Source organism: Parambassis ranga, chromosome 2, assembly GCF_900634625.1.
Source record: "Parambassis ranga chromosome 2, fParRan2.1, whole genome shotgun sequence".
Lineage (NCBI taxonomy): Eukaryota > Metazoa > Chordata > Actinopteri > Ambassidae > Parambassis > Parambassis ranga.
The window spans coordinates 15,083,064-15,098,783 of record NC_041023.1 but is presented as its reverse complement, the minus strand read 5'-3'; the positions used below and the strand labels follow the sequence as shown (position 1 = coordinate 15,098,783).

Sequence of the window (15,720 nt, the reverse complement as noted above, 5' to 3'; positions counted from 1 at the left end):
AGACCTGGGGAATGCTGCTGTGCCATATGTAAGTGCAAACTCTGCCATGTTGTAATTCATGTAATTTTAATTACACAGACTCCCACAGGTCTCCAATGTGTACACGAAAAGTCTATGTCGTTGCAATTTGCTGTAACTCTGGTTTGTTGTCAGGTCTTGGTATGCAGTACACTTTAGTTAAGGTGCCATGGTGTGAAGTGATCTTTCTGTTGAGAATTTAACTAGAATAACTACTCTCTCCTGCTGGTTCTCTTTCCTGGGATTCATTTGTCATCTCTCTCATGCTGGCTTGGTTACTAAATTTCTTGGGAAGGGTTTATTTCCAGCAGCAAGTACAGCTTGTTGTTCTTGGCTCGCAGGATTCATTAGAGTAAAATTGCTTGTAACATTGGGCAGTTTGTCAAGATGATCCAGAATATCTCACTGGTGTCTGCAGAAAACATTTTTCTATACATTACATGTAAGCTCTTGCTTCTCACTGAAGCAGGAAGCATTAGTTTGGATGAATGTGCTCATAGTTTATTCTCCTAGTAGACAACACTTGTTTTTTGGGCCTCTGTTAATTTGAGTAGGCAAGTCAGATCCCCTACAGTCCAATTCATCCTGCATATATCACCTGGCACAACTTTTTGATCTGTCTTTGATAAAAGTCTGCATTTACCTCCAGGGAAAAATGTTTCACCTCTACATTCTCTGACAGCACACTCAATTCACTGCACACCTCCACTTTAGACCAGTGCTGATGAAACTATCTCGGCTGATTGCACCATTGTCTCATCTGGTCGATGCAATACAGCATCCTGCTAAATCTATTTGCAGAGTTTTTAACAGATGATGCAGCGCTGAAATTCTTTGAAAAAGTTCATTTTCAGAGTTCACCCATTCAGTGATGTCACTAAGCTGGATGCAGGATGCTTATGTCTGCCAACACAGCCAGTCTGTGATGCTTTATGCAAAAGAACTACAGGGAGAAGAGAGGCAAAGGATCAAACAGTCTAAATGGATAGAGCTCATTCTTGTTTTGGAATTTTGGAGACAGATTTTCTCTGGAGAATTCATGGATTTTTGGTAGATGAGTCAAATGCCTGTGGAGGGATCTACAGGGATGTGGATTAGACGATTAATGAACTATAATGTAGGCCAAAAAGAATGATGATTTTATACAAAAATCTTTACTTTTCATGTTGAGCAAAAAAGTAGTTCCTCATTTGTCTCCACAAATCCTCCTCCGTTTGTTCTCATGTAGCTTAACCCTGGTATTCTGGTGACAGGATGGCTTGGTAAGCTAGCAGTTTAGAGGGTGACAGAGACTCTTAAAGCAGGGTTAAATGGTCACATCGACACAAAATACACACTTGGACTAGCCTGAAAGTAAGCATTGACAATTAGAGCTATTTCTTTACCTTTTTTTGCCCAATCATACAGTAGTCAATCTGCCTCTGTCACTACCTCTGATGCTGGTCCAGAGACACAACAATATGCTCTGCTGTTATACATTAAAGGCACAAAAGCACTGCAGCAAACACAATTTGCTCTTAGCATAAATAGCTTGACTATAGTAACTAAAACAGAAAGGTTAGGGTTGAGCTACTGCTTGGACCTTGGTGGTAAAACAATTAACACAAATACCATGGCATGTTTCCAAGATCTGGCAAGACCTTACAAGTATTTATTGTATCTATTGGTTACATTTAATCCACAAATGTTTGTGTGTGTCTCCATTTTTCATACTGAATAAACTAAATAATTAATTAAGTCATCTCCAGAGAATAAAGTGCTCCAGTAGATCTGTCACAGGCAACACAATATAATGAATCATTTAATGAAATGCACTGTGGAGTCCATACATTTTACACATTACATAAATGCTGTCAGATTATTTCTTTGTCACTCAAGCAATATGACATAATCAGTGGTTTAATGGACTGTGCCATTCAAACTATTATAATGAAACAGAGCTATTAAAATACTGCCATTAGCTCTGCAGGGCAGTTTTGTCTCAAGTGCTTCCACAGAATTATGTAAAATGAGATTAAATGTTAACCGCACATCAAATTGGACTTTTGAATTAAACAGCTTGGCTGATAGAACAATGTAAGTTATGTAAGATTTACCATAGCTACTTGCTTGATGCCCTTAAACTAAAAAAACAGTACCCAGTGGAAGTCTGTTGTGAATTCCTCTCAGTATCCCTGTACCATCTTACAAACTGTCAGTGATGGCTTGTTTGCAGCGAACTCTGACCACCCACCAGATCTCAAATGTCCCTAATGAAATAATAGATGCTTTCACACAGCACAGGTTCTCCAATGTCAACTTTTTCCTTAATAAACAGTTTGTGCTGCGACACTAAATTACCATACTTGACTTTTTTCACCTCGTAAAATTGAAATGTGTGCCCCCTCACAGCTCAGCCAGGCTGATTTTTGTTGTGGTCTGTGCATAAGTGCTACTTAAAAATAAGGCTAACTGTACACTGAAGTGCAAGATTTATTATTTAAGTATTCGTTTGAGCTGTTTGTAAGACAAGCAAGAGACACACACACACACAGTGATAGTTGGTAATGCATTCATGCTGTTTACAGCTGCTTTGGCTTTTGAAAAACCCAATTCTTGCTTCATAATGATGTGATTATGTAACATGATGTGCAGTGGGGGAAATAAAAATATAAATATTGCATATCTGAGGGAAAGCATATTTCTGATTATCACATTGATTAATGGGAAAATATGCTTGATCTTAAAACATCCTGCTGTTGTATCAAAACATAAAATGTGCTAAAACACCTGATTACCTAATCCCCTCTGCTCACAGTATCTCCCTCTTTTCAGAACAGCAGAGCACAAACAGGCTGCTTGGTCTCATCAGCATTTGCCTCCTTTTGTTCAGAGTGTGCTTTGACCGAGATGAAAAGGGAAAAGTAAAAAATATAGCTCATCTTGACATACTGTGAATTGGACTCACAGCCTTTCTTCCTCTCACTCTCCATCTTGCTTGCTCTTTTCTCCCACCACATTACTTTTTTTCTTCCTGTTCTTCAGGCTATAGTTCTGTGTGGAGCTGGCTATCTAGTCTGGCACTCTGCCATCATACTGGGGATTAACAGCAAGCCTTCTATACGGACTGCATGTTTTCATCAATGCTAGTCCGTGTCCTACCATTTTGAATCATTTAGTTTGAATTTTTAATTCCCTCACACAGCTGTTATGTAATTATTGCTTACTTTAATTATTCCTGTCTTACATTTGTTTTATGAGAGCTTTATTTTAAGCTCTCTTTACAGTGGCTTTTTTGCAGGCAACAACTAATGCATCTTTTTGGTCTTTTTGTATTTTGTAACCACAGAATAAAATGACATCAGTGGTGCAACAAGTCCACAAAATGGCCATAGATCCACCTGTCACTTAGCAAGGGAGCTCCAAACACACAAGCTGATGTGTATCTTCTGTGTCACCTGTGACTGAATGTGTAATAATTATTTATAACTAATATTGAGTAAATTAGTCAGCAAACCAGCACCAAATGTCTCTGTAAATCTGCCTGGTTTTGACTTGGTTATACTTTATTTATGTGTTAATTAATCTGTTTTCTCAGGGTGTCTTTAAGCATCAAGAAAACCAAACAGGCCTTTACGTAGTGCATTAGGCACTACTTTTTTGTTAAAATGATGAAGTATTAAAAAAATCTTTATATGATATTTTGTTTTTGTATTTATGCCATTGAGACAGTAAGGTTGCTCAAAACCTTTTTACCTTGAGCAAAAAGTCAGTTGCTTAGTTTGTCAGAAATTCGGCACATAAACCTTGTTAACACGGTGAAATGTAAATGAATTGCTATTGGAGCCTGACTAGCTGAAGTTCATTGTGATGATTATTACTGATGTTTGGCTGGTGTTTGGTGCAGCTCATTCCTGCACATGATGAGGGCTGTAAATGGGAAGATTAGGCTGTTATCTCCATGTGTAAGTTAGACTCCATGAGCATTGCAATTAGAATGTCTGAACCCGAGGGCCCTGTTGTAGGTAATTGTTTATAAGGATCGCCTGACACTCTGAAGATTACGGTAATGGCACTGTATCGCTCCAGCATGAGCTCAAATTATTCTATTTGCATTTTATTGAAGCCGTTGTCTTCAATCCAGATATAGATGGGGCTTTGTTGTTGTACCACAGCAGTATTTTCATATCTGTCCTCTGCTGCAGGGTACTCGGATGCTCGCTGCAGATTAATTAAATGTCTGCAGCTGAATGTTACGCAGGTGTCTGACTTTTGGGCTGAAAGTGGAACAAACAACCTAATTGAATCAGGCTTGTCACTTAAAACTGTTTTGCCTTTGCAGCTGATTTTACATCTAAACTCTAACTGCGTGTATGTTATTTTATTTCTGTACTGACATGCAGTCAGAACTGTTTTCTCTGTGGAGTTTTTGTGATTTGTCAGGTTCAAAGGGGGTTCGGCAGCAGTTTCCGGCACACTAGTTTTAGGGAGCAAAGCCTCTATTTCTTTCTGCTGTCCAGAGTTTAGTATTCAGACAAACTGCTGCAGGAAAGGTGAGTGAGAGCTTTTTAGAGTGGTTAGATAGTCAGCTGTCAGGTTAGCTGAGGAGGTATGGAACAGGAATGTTGTGGGCTGAGTGGTAGAAGCCTGTGCTACATCATCTCACAACTATATGTGCTTGCAAATAAATCTAGGCTTAAATTAAAATACTCTATACATGGGTAAGCCAAAATGATATTAGGTACTAGTGGGCATGTATAATTTTGGTTGAATTGCAAATTTGCCTTTTGCCATTTATTTAACACAGCGTCTTGACGTTTCTGGTGTAAATGTGCCATTTCGTCTTTATCCTGCTCTGCCTCTATGTTTTTGCCAAACATTGAACACATAAAATAATGATCCATCCATTAACGTAGCTGGTCCTGTCAGTGAGTCTTTCAGCATCAAATATGTCCATTGTGATGGCTGCTCAGTGCATTATTCAGACCTAATGCACCACCCCCATATTTTGATATTTTAACCTTTTTCTACTTTGTTGATGGCACCCCAGGCTCATATAATGGTGTGCATGTGTTGGGAGGGACAACTTTTAGGCCTCGTCTCGCCTCATGGAGTTGATCAGTCCTCCAATCAGGCCCATGGGACATTCTGTCAAGTGCCAATCAGCACTCCTGTTAGCCTGACAATGAAGCCTGACATCTGAGTCCTAGCCATGTTTTGATAGATGAGAGGGTTACGACTGTAAAACCAATTTAAAAGGCACCGACAGCAGTCCACCTTGGTGAACCCAGCAGGATGGAGCAGCACAAAGAAACAGCACGATGATCCCCGTGCTCCCTCGCGCTTATAAATACAGTTCAGCAATGCGAGAGGAGGCGGCAGACTGTGAGGAATAGGATTGCTTACTCAGGCTTTTCACATATGAAAAAGGAGGAGGGAGAAATTTGCAAGTACAAATGCTAAAACTGCAAGTAATCTGACCCAGTTTCTTTCTCTAGGCTGGTGAAGCAGCCGTCTCTCTATTTATGTTCTTGTTTCGGAATTGATCTCACTATGAAGCAAAGAGATGCATCTCTAGGGAAGGCTGGACTGTTAATATCTATTGTTTATCATACACACACAAGCTGCTTTACTCACAGAAACTCACACTTCATACACATTTCTGTGTAAGCAGGGTCTCTGTTGCTGTGCTCCCGGGAACCTCACATCAACTTCATCCTCCTACTTTTATTCAATGCTTTATATTTATCGTTTATTTTATGATACACTTTCCTACAGGAAAGCTCTCCTTTTGGTTGATTTATTGATACTGTATAATATAGTGGTGGTTGCCAGGTTGTGTTTGTGGTTTTGTTTTGTTGTGGTTACACTTTGTCTGCTTTGTGCTGGGGGCATTGCTCTGTAGACTTGTATGTTGTGTGAATTGTCAAATAAGACGGCATTACCTGGCTACAAAACGTAAAGGGTCAACTGTGTTTGCCTGATGACTTGTGCTGGAGGTTTCTTTGTGCTTTTCTTTTCTGTTTTTTTTTTTTTTTTACCTAAAGCTAATTACATCTTTCCAGTCTGCCAACACTCTGTCCTTTCTGTAATCAGTGCTGATTGAAGAACCTGATTGTGGCTTCTTAGATGACCACTATGTTTTGTCAGCAGACAGCTGCCAACAATGGAGGTTTACCTCATTAGGAGCCACCTCTTCACACTGGAGCAATTAGTCTGCTCAGGAGGAAATGCTTTGAGCTCAGAAACTGTTCAGTGCTCTCCACCCACAGCATGGACTGATGAGGAGAACATGGAAGGTGGGAGTATCAAAAGATTTTAGAGCTGTGCAGTAAAGTGAGGCAGCTAAAATCTTCATGTTAACTTTAAATACCATTTCGACTCCAGGCATAAATTCCCTCTGAACATGACATCTGTCATAGTATAGAATGAACCTCCTTTTAATTAGCCCCTTTAATGTAAACCCGACTTAGTGTCTGTACACCAGGCTGCACTGCATTACTTTTAAGCTCTTACAGTTTTGTGTTAAGTCTCAACAACCCACCAGGGCTTTATTCCTCAGCAGGTATCCTGCTTCATACCAAATCTCAATAATAAAGCTATAGTTCAACATCGTAATTACTACAGACCAACATTGTCTGAGAGATTTGATCAGATTATACGGCTCCTAGTCTGTGTCACCCTGACATGGAACTGTCTTTTTTTTCCACGATGAAATCAGATGTGATAAAAGCTGTAGAAAAATCAATAACACCATCGGATTTGCCCCATTTTAACAAGTCTGAGCTGTTGCCTAGCTCCACAATCATTTTGACTTCTGGTTAGTTTATGATTGTGCTCTTGATCTAAAGATTAACTTGAGTCTGCACAAAAAGCACAAATCAGAAAAATCAAGTGGAGCATGCTGTTTTTGTTCATATGCATTGATTGTTCTGTGACATTTATTCGGGGTCGGAGGTTCCTGTGCCATCCAGAGCGACCGTGCAAAGTTCTGTAAAGCTCAGTTTTTTTGCACAGATATTTTGAATGTCAGTTCTGAGCTCTCGCGTGTCACTCGTCATTATGTCTGCTCACTGCAGCAGGCTTTAATATTTGGGGCATATGAGGGATATTGCAGGGGGAAATAGAGATGTTTGCACTGGTAGAGTATAGAGAGATGGAAACCCCCAAAGCAGAGTCTCGTCTCAAATATTTTATGAGCAGGGACACTCTAAGCTTATAAATGAATTAAGAATCTTTGGATATTTGTTTTAAGGGTATTCCCTCGCCTCTCAGGCACAGTCAGAACATTGTATTGCTGTTTATTGGCACATTGATTGGACACACAGTGTCTTTACCTTAAGCCTGGCATCCAGTAAAAAGTAAGGCGACAGAGTCCAAATCCAGCTCAGAGCTTTTGTGAAAATATCCCTGCAGCCTTGTCAAAGCTGATGCTGCCAGTAACCAGACAGAGAAAAGAACTGTTGTGTATGGATGCTTCAGGGCTTTAATCTGATCCTGCTGCCTGTGGCAGAGCCGCAGATGGGGTAGGTTTGATGCAGACATCGGCGATGGGGGAGATATAAATGACAGACAGTGAATCACACAGTTGATGCCGTGTCACACCTTTGCCACACTTGTCACTCTGAGACGTTTTTGCCAACAAGGGCTCTTTCCCTCATAAATGTACTGTCTGAAAGTTTTTGAATGAAAATCTAATCGTATCATATCGGTTTGCAGCCGAGTGTGAAGCAGCTGGGATGAGAATCAGCACCTCCAATTCTGAGGCCATGGTTCTCAAGCGGAAAATTTACCGGTAAATCTACGTTCCTACTCTCACCTATGGTCATGAGCTTTGGGTAGTGACCGAAAGAATGAGGTCGCAAATACAAGCGGTCGAAATGAGTTTCCTTAGAAGGGTAGTTGGGCACTCCCTTAGAGATGGGGTGAGGAGCCTGGTCACTTAAGAGGAGCTCGGAGTAGAGCTGCTGCTCCTTCACATCGAGAGGAGTCAGCTGAGGTTGCTCCGGCATCTGTTTTGGATTCCCCCTGGATGCCTGTCTGGGGGGGTGATCCAGGCATGTCCCACCAGGACGAGACCCCGGGGAAGTCCTGGGATGCTGTGGAGAGACTATGTCTCTAGGCTGGCCTGGAAACACCTCGGGATTCCCCCCAGAAGAGCTGGAAGAAGTGTCTGGTGAGAGGGAAGTCTGAGTGTTTCTGTTTCTGCCCCTGCAACCCGGCCCCTGATAAACAGTTGAATATGGATGGATGGAATGTAATTGTAATTAGACTGCTATTATTAAAGGTATTTTATATTATGTGCTGAATCAGAGCTCTCAGTAATTATATCTGCCCCAGTGTGACAAAAACAAAGTCAAGGTGCACACAATGAAAAGTTCCTGTCAAGGGAACAAAGTATCTATCAGCCGTATCAAGCCAAGTATTCAGTAAAATTCCACTTCAACACTGGATCATTATTGCCTGTGTGAAAAATATCCATGCAGATTAAAACTGCGTGGGACAGACTTTCCTATTGTTCCTTTATTAGCCAAATGTTTCAGCAGACATCAAATACATGCAAGCCAAAGGCCCATTGTTTTGGTGTTGGTAGCAAAAAAACTAAAGTGAGTACACTTGCTAGTACCAGGTAAACATATTAACCCCAGACACAGAATTGAGATTCTGGTTCATTGTTTATCCTCTGTTACCATGGTAACTAACCTGCTCTGAAGCAGGTACATTTCTGTGCTTGTTTTTTTGTGTTGCTTTAGTATTTCTGCAGTTGTCATTGGCTTCTGTGCATAATTGTGTTGTTAGTTTTGGCCGATAGGTTTTCAATTCCATAGCAGCCATTTGTGTTGGATAGAAAATGAATGTTTCAGAGCTGGTGGTTTGTGCTTTTGCAGATGGTGCTTGTTTGCTTAAACACAGGAACGCAAGGAGGGAATTTTGCACTAAAAGAATTCTACACTATCTCTGTGCAACTCTTATTGCACTAAGTTTGCGACACCATGTGTTTCTAACTAACCCTTGGCTTTGGTATTTCTACCTAAGGTGAACATAGAAATGCAGAAAAATCAGTATGAGTTTCCTGTCCTAACATTTTTCACTGTTGGGGATTAAAGTGTGTGGACTCAAAACATCTCCATCAGTGCGTAAGTGCTTATTTGTCGTCATGCATTTCATTTTGATTTCTTTGCAATTTTGGTAAAAGTCATATTGTTTTTTTAGGCTTAGCAAAGCAAAACTGACACGTCCCTCATAAAGTCAGAAGATAATGTCCGCATAAAAATCGTTTAACTACGCTGCTTATCATCTCTGTGCATATGGAGCTGGTAAATGCATAAGGGACCGGAGTGTATCTTTGTAAGCATCTGCAGTTGACACAGGCAGCATACAGCTCTGTAAATGATATGGGATTATGGGAGAAAGGCAGCAATATGATTGCAGTATTGCTGAGTAGCATTCCTCCTGCCCGTGTAAAGCTGCTGAAAGATCTATTTCTTTGAGGCCTTTCCAGCTGGTTAAATGCATAAATAGCATATTAACAATGAAGGTGTGACCTGTATGAAGAGCCACAGTATTGATCTTAGTCCAGATCAGGGATCGGTCTTACTCATTTCCTATGAAACTGAGTAGTTTCAGTGTGAGCCCTGGGTGTTTAGAACATTCTTTAGTTCATCAACTTCCTCCTCCTCCATGCTCTGTTTCCTCCTATTTCATTCTTTATTTGCTCCATTTGCCTTGCAGCTCCCCCAGCCCCTCCTCCTAGCTGTAAGCAGAGCTGTCAGCGTTTGAAGTCATTTTTCACCAGTGCTAGATTTGGATTCCTTGGGTAGAGTTAGCCTTAAACGTACATAAAATGTATTATGAACAGGAGCTTTATGTTAAATCCTTACTATTGCAGCTTTCTTGAAAGCACCCTGGTAACTGTCTCAATAAATGCACCTCAACATGGGGCAGATGCCTTTTTCCTGACTTATCTTAGTCATTTTGTATCACTATGTATCTCTAATGATGTGTTGAGACGGGCGTAGCTGCAGGCTGTTTGTTCACCAGCAGGTGTTCTGTAGTAGTATGTCCTCCTGACACCTTTAATGCAATCGTGTTCCCATAGTACATAGATATAATAACATCTCAGACCCTGCCGCCTGTGTCTGCAATAACGTGGACATCATTACCTTGTGCACCCTCATAGCTGACATTTCTGACATTTTGGGAGAAACTCAGATTAGTAGCAAAACCCTCTGGAGACAGCTTAAAATGTAAAATCTGTTGATTTAGCTTCAGACTTGACTGAAATTGCAGCCCTAGCAGTTGCATAAATAACGGCAAGTCGACCTGATTATTACTACTTGACAGGTCAGATCGGCCTTATGCCATCAACAGCAGCTGATTCATTTTAACTGTTGACATTTTATAACCACTGGATAAGCCGGCATTTCTGTATAATGGTTTCACCTCTTACTCCAGGAACAAAAATGTCTTTAAAGTACATTGTTAACAACTTTCTCCTGAAGTTGTGATGGCAGATTGGCCCTACACGGCTACATTATAAAAGTTACTGTCCAACAAGAGATCCAGTAATGAGGACATTTGAATGAAATAAGTGTGCAAAAGGATCCCATTATCTGGGCTCTCACACTGTGTCATATTTATAAAGGAAAATAATAAGGAAGACTTCCATTACCAAGATGTTTCATCTTTTATTTTGTCTCTCAAGATGGCGAGCGCTCCGAGTCCCCCGTCCCTTCTCCTTTTAGTACCTGACTCAGCTCTCAGTTCCAATGGAGCTGTGTAATACAAAAATACTCGCTCCGAGAGGCAAATTCGTCAAACCTACCAAAAAGTGATGAGTTGGCAGTTGGCATTACTGTTCAGAGGCTACAGTGTCAGTGATTAGAGATAATCAGCTTTTTCGGAAAATGTGGCACCAACAGCTGTTCTACGCTCAGAATCACTTAAATCACATTTCCACCCGATTCTGGTGCTCGCTTCAAGTCATGATTAGCTGCTGCTACTTGGTTGGTTGCTTAGATATTTGCCTAATGAACGGTTGGAGCGGGTGTGCATAATAATGTTGGCAGTTGAGTATGTGTTCATTAAGTGAGTTAGCATGCAACACTTTAGATAATTGATTAAGTGTTTAAATAAATAAATCATAATCAATCAGAACTCTCAGCTTCTGCAGTAGAGACATCCCAGGAATTGCATTGAGATTGGCTTCAGTACAGTCGAACAAAGTCCTCACTGTACCGGCGCAGGTTCGATTCCAGCTGCCACCCTTGGCAGTTTGACACAGAAACATAAATCAGACTCTACATGTACAGTCTCAGTGTAGAACAGAGGCATAAACTGCCAGCCTCGGGGGGCACTTCCAGCCCACATCTGATTTCCAAAACATATTACAAGGTGGCCCCAAACTTTCTTCTTAACCAATACTACACAAGCAAATTAAAAACATAGTTTTATATCATTCTTTTTTGTGTCTATTGAATAATGGTGGCCATGCTTTGGTAATTGTTGGTGTGTGAGCAGTTTTTCTGAGCTTTATTTGTGCATTTGAACAACAAAAACAAATCTTTGGAAGGGAAGTAGATAAACACAAAAAGCCTAATATGCAAGGAAAAGTTTTGAGCTTTAGTTCTTACCCCAGAGGTTGCTGCTTATCCCATTCTCAGTTTTGTACATAAATTAGTATCACCTTTTCAATCTATCAGTAGTTAAAATGTCTGAAATGTAAATAAAGTGGTGAACTGCTTGTTTCTTTCTTTGTAGTAGTGCTGTTTAACAGCATGTTCAACCTAATAACAGTGTATTATTAAGTGAAGCCTGTTTCCCTGCTGAAAGTGGTGAAACCATCCTCAGAGTTTCTTGTTGTCTGTGGGTGGTTGGATTAATAGCAAAGGATTTAGATTGGATGTAATGATGCACAGCAAAAAGCAATGAGGAAGCCCCCCTCACCTCCTGCTGTCTCCACTGATAAAATTTTTGAAATGGGAGACGGATGGTCTGGTATGGGTGTGGAAACTCCTCTTCGTAGCGGGAACAGTGTCGGTGGTTAGCAACACCTCACAAACAGTGTTGCAGAATAAATAATAATGAATTGCTTGTCCAGCCTCACATTACCCTCTGACCACTAAGTCTCCAACCTCTGGCTCTGATAATTAGACTTCAGGATCAGGGCCATTCTGTTCTAACACAAACACACAACCCCATCCCTTCCCACACAGAAACCGCACAGTCTGCAGGGGTCCACTGTATCTGACACGTCACTAAGCCTCTTCTTCTGATATCAGCTGACACCTGACCTTTAATGAACACGCAGCTGTTCGCTAACCCACAGTTGTGGGAGGTTAGTGAGGCTGTCTGACAGCAGTGTGGTCTAATGAGACAGGCCAGTGTCAGACCTCCTCAATAACCATACAAAAACCCCTACACACCTCATTAGCATCATGCTAATAAGCCACTCTGCAGTGGGTGTCATGAAGAAGTTGGAGTGGAAAGAGGGATGGCATGTTTACAGGCATATGAAAACATTCTTAAGCCGCCAGGGGAATGCTTTTTTTCCCTCTCCTATTTAGTTTCATCAGTGTCCACTCCAGTGAGTGCCTTGTTTACAGCAGAAAGAATGGAAACACTGAATTTTCACTTTGATTTTAATAGAACCATCCCTGCAGTCTTCATTGAGGCTCATTTACACTCAGGTTTTCTGATTGTTTTGAACTCCTCCCTTTACGTCTCTATTTCTTCCTGCCTCCTTCATCTTCAAATCCTTTTTTTAATTGTTCTGAATCCCCCCTCATCATAGCACTGTGCTATTCTTTTAATGTTTGTTGTTGGTTTTTGTTGCATACATCAGCTCCCCTCTATCCTTTGTGAATGTGTTACATGCTTAGACAGTCTGTATGGACAACACATGCATGTTAATTGCTCTGTGTAATTCTCTGGGATGAGCCGTGCAGCACAGCAAATTATTCCCTTTTATGTTTTCATGAAAAAAAGAAACATACTGCGCTCTGTTACATTCAGATGAAACACATGGTCTTGTTTTTATTTTTCTGTGTCGTACAGCCTTTGTCTTAATTGCGTACAATTCGATGCCATACTCTCTGCCATACTCTACAGTGTTAATATTTGGGAAGATTAACATACACTGATCGGCCATAACATTATGACCACCTGGCCAGTCTACACACTGTGACGCACTGAGTGTTCTGATACCTGTGTTGATGTTGTGGCTCATGTTTTTGGCAGCAGCACCGGACTCGTCCCCTTTTTCAGTTCTAAACCGCCATGTGTCGTGTTTCTCTAGGGGGCACAAACGTAAGCATGACGAAGCAAAGGAAGAAGAAGATGATTTGGAGGACGACAAGCAGGAAGGGAAAGACTCCGCCGACGAATCCTCCAAGGACTCCAACGGGGAGGAGGAAGGCAGCAGCTCCGAGGCGGACGAGATGGCTGCCGCCTTGGAGGCGGAGCTTAATGACTTTATGTGACAAGAGAAGAGTCACTGAACAGAGACAAAAGTGAAACCCTACAAGTGGTACCTAAAAATCTTATTTTTCTGCTTTGGTGTGTAATTAGGATGTATGAGCCATGGATGAGTGCTGTAATTAAAAAAGAAAAAAAAAGTTGAATATTCTGTACAGAAATGACATGCTGTGTAAATAAAGGCGTAGATTTTTGTAGCATTGATATAAAGCCTTTTTTGGGCATAAACCCTTTGATGTTGACATTTTATTGTAAGATAACAAACTGTAGGAAACAAGAAATTTGATACTTTTTTTGTTTTTCTATTTCAATTTTTATATTGATGCAAAAAAAGATGAGTGAAATTATAAAGTGTACATTTTGCTGATTTGTTTCCATGCCAAAGAGTTTGGGATAAGTTTGCCCAGGCGTGCAGCTAAATGTTTTTACTCAGTTCTGGCCTCCTTGACAGTTTTGTGGGTCGTAAAAAAAATGCAACCAGCGGATCTAGACATTTGAATGTGTTTCCTTCCTGCTCATAGCGTTCATGCATTCATGTAACAATAAGGTAAGCTGAGTCTGGTGCCCTCTCTTCATACAAATGAACCCTGCTTCGTGTTGTTTTTTTAACACATTTAGTTTAGTTTTGCATTGCTGTAACTGTTGATCTCACATAGAAACGATGGCAGTCAACCTCTGCTCATGTACACTGGAGCTAATCACTTTGCCAAACATTTTTTTTTCTTACATATTTTTGCTGTTGTTGAGCCCTGCCGGTTTCTAACTGAATCCTCTATATTCAGACCTACAGAGGTAAATACTCTTATTAGAGCCTTTTATTTAATGGCTCAATTTGCTGCTTCTGTGCAGATTCTGTGAGCTTGGCAAACTCTAGTCACCCATGATCAGCTGAAATAAGCTCACTTGAGGGTTATTGACCTTAAAAACATCAGCAGCCACCTGTGGCTATTTTTTTTGTACCATTTTACTCTGCAGAGATCATTTGTGAGCTCCTGAGGTGCTGCCATTAGGATTTTATTCCCTTTCTGACAGAGCAAACCTGGCTGCTTTTAGCCCGTTTCTTCCTTCGTGCTAAGCTAATTTGCCCATAGTTAAGAATTATTTTTTACAAAATTTTACAAACATAGGTGCAATTGCCCTGATTTTGTAGTATTCCTTTAAGGAAATATGCAAATAGGCAAATAGGTAAGAGAATAAAAGAAGTTTAGTGTTTTTACAGCACATGGAGAAATTAATTTCAATTAATTTCAATTTCCTGGAGAGCCTGAAAACCTGTGATTTGTCAGTGATATTCTGTCTGTTGCTCCTCAGAAACCTCTCCTGCCGAGCCCCACGTACAGTCTTTCTGTATTTGTATGTTTTTCTGAGGTGAGGTGTGTTGAAGAAACTGTTTTTCCTTCCACCTCCATTTACATTGTGGAGGAGGCGGAACATTTCCTGTTAACATAACCCAAAAATAAAAAACAGCAGCAAGAGATAGCAGACATCTTCGGGTGAAGTGTCATTAAAAAATGATATATTAACTGCCAACAGGAAGTGCAATGTCCTAGCAGTGGTAAACATGCCCTTGTGCACTTCAGTGACATTACATAGTGCAGGAATTTCTCCTCAGCAGCCACTGTTGCGAAGCTGACTAATGGAGCATATGCTGCGGCAGGGTTACTTACACTCACCCCGATGTGTGTGTGTGTGTGTTTTCTCACTCACTGAACTCCAGTGACAGCCCTTCCTTCTTCTGCATTCAAGCTAAATAATTGTAATTACAGTCTTAAGGCAGGAGAGCTGATGTGTGTTTGTGTCTGTCTGGTGGTGTTTAGCTTCCATTTACACAAAAACAAGATTTCTTTTTTTTCCTTTTGTTTTTATAGCCATCTGGTTTGTACTAATTTTAACATGTTTCAATCAAACAACTGACATGTAAAATATTTGTAAAGTCTATTTCCTACTTGACCCAGAGAGAAAAATACTTTCATTAAATAAAGATGTTTCTAAGTAACACAACAGTTTTTGCAGTTCTACCTTTCTGTTAGCATCAACTTAATATGTATGTTAGATTTACCCGAAATTAGACTTTGTTTCGTTTTAAGTTTCAGGTTTACACCTGTAGCAAATTTGTTGCAGAAGCAGTTCTAGATGAAACATTTTCATTTAGGATTGGTGGAAAGTGTTGGGGGGCCGCTGCGATGCCAGAGGAGAAGGGGGCGGGAGCTGACATCTGATATCACTCTGTCATCTTGCCATTCAGTC

The 15,720-nt window shown here is 40.6% G+C and overlaps 1 protein-coding gene across 1 annotated transcript in view; it reads left to right on the top strand.

Moving 5' to 3' along the window:
• ctdp1 (CTD (carboxy-terminal domain, RNA polymerase II, polypeptide A) phosphatase, subunit 1) overlaps positions 1-15,474 on the top strand; it is a 46,604-nt gene extending 31,130 nt beyond the window's left edge. Inside the window, exon 13 of the mRNA XM_028399866.1 lies at positions 13,295-15,474. Within this exon, the coding sequence (XP_028255667.1) occupies positions 13,295-13,478 (184 nt within the window). The 3' untranslated portion in view covers positions 13,479-15,474. The remainder of the gene's footprint in view (positions 1-13,294) is intronic.
• The last annotated feature ends 246 nt before the right edge of the window (positions 15,475-15,720 follow it).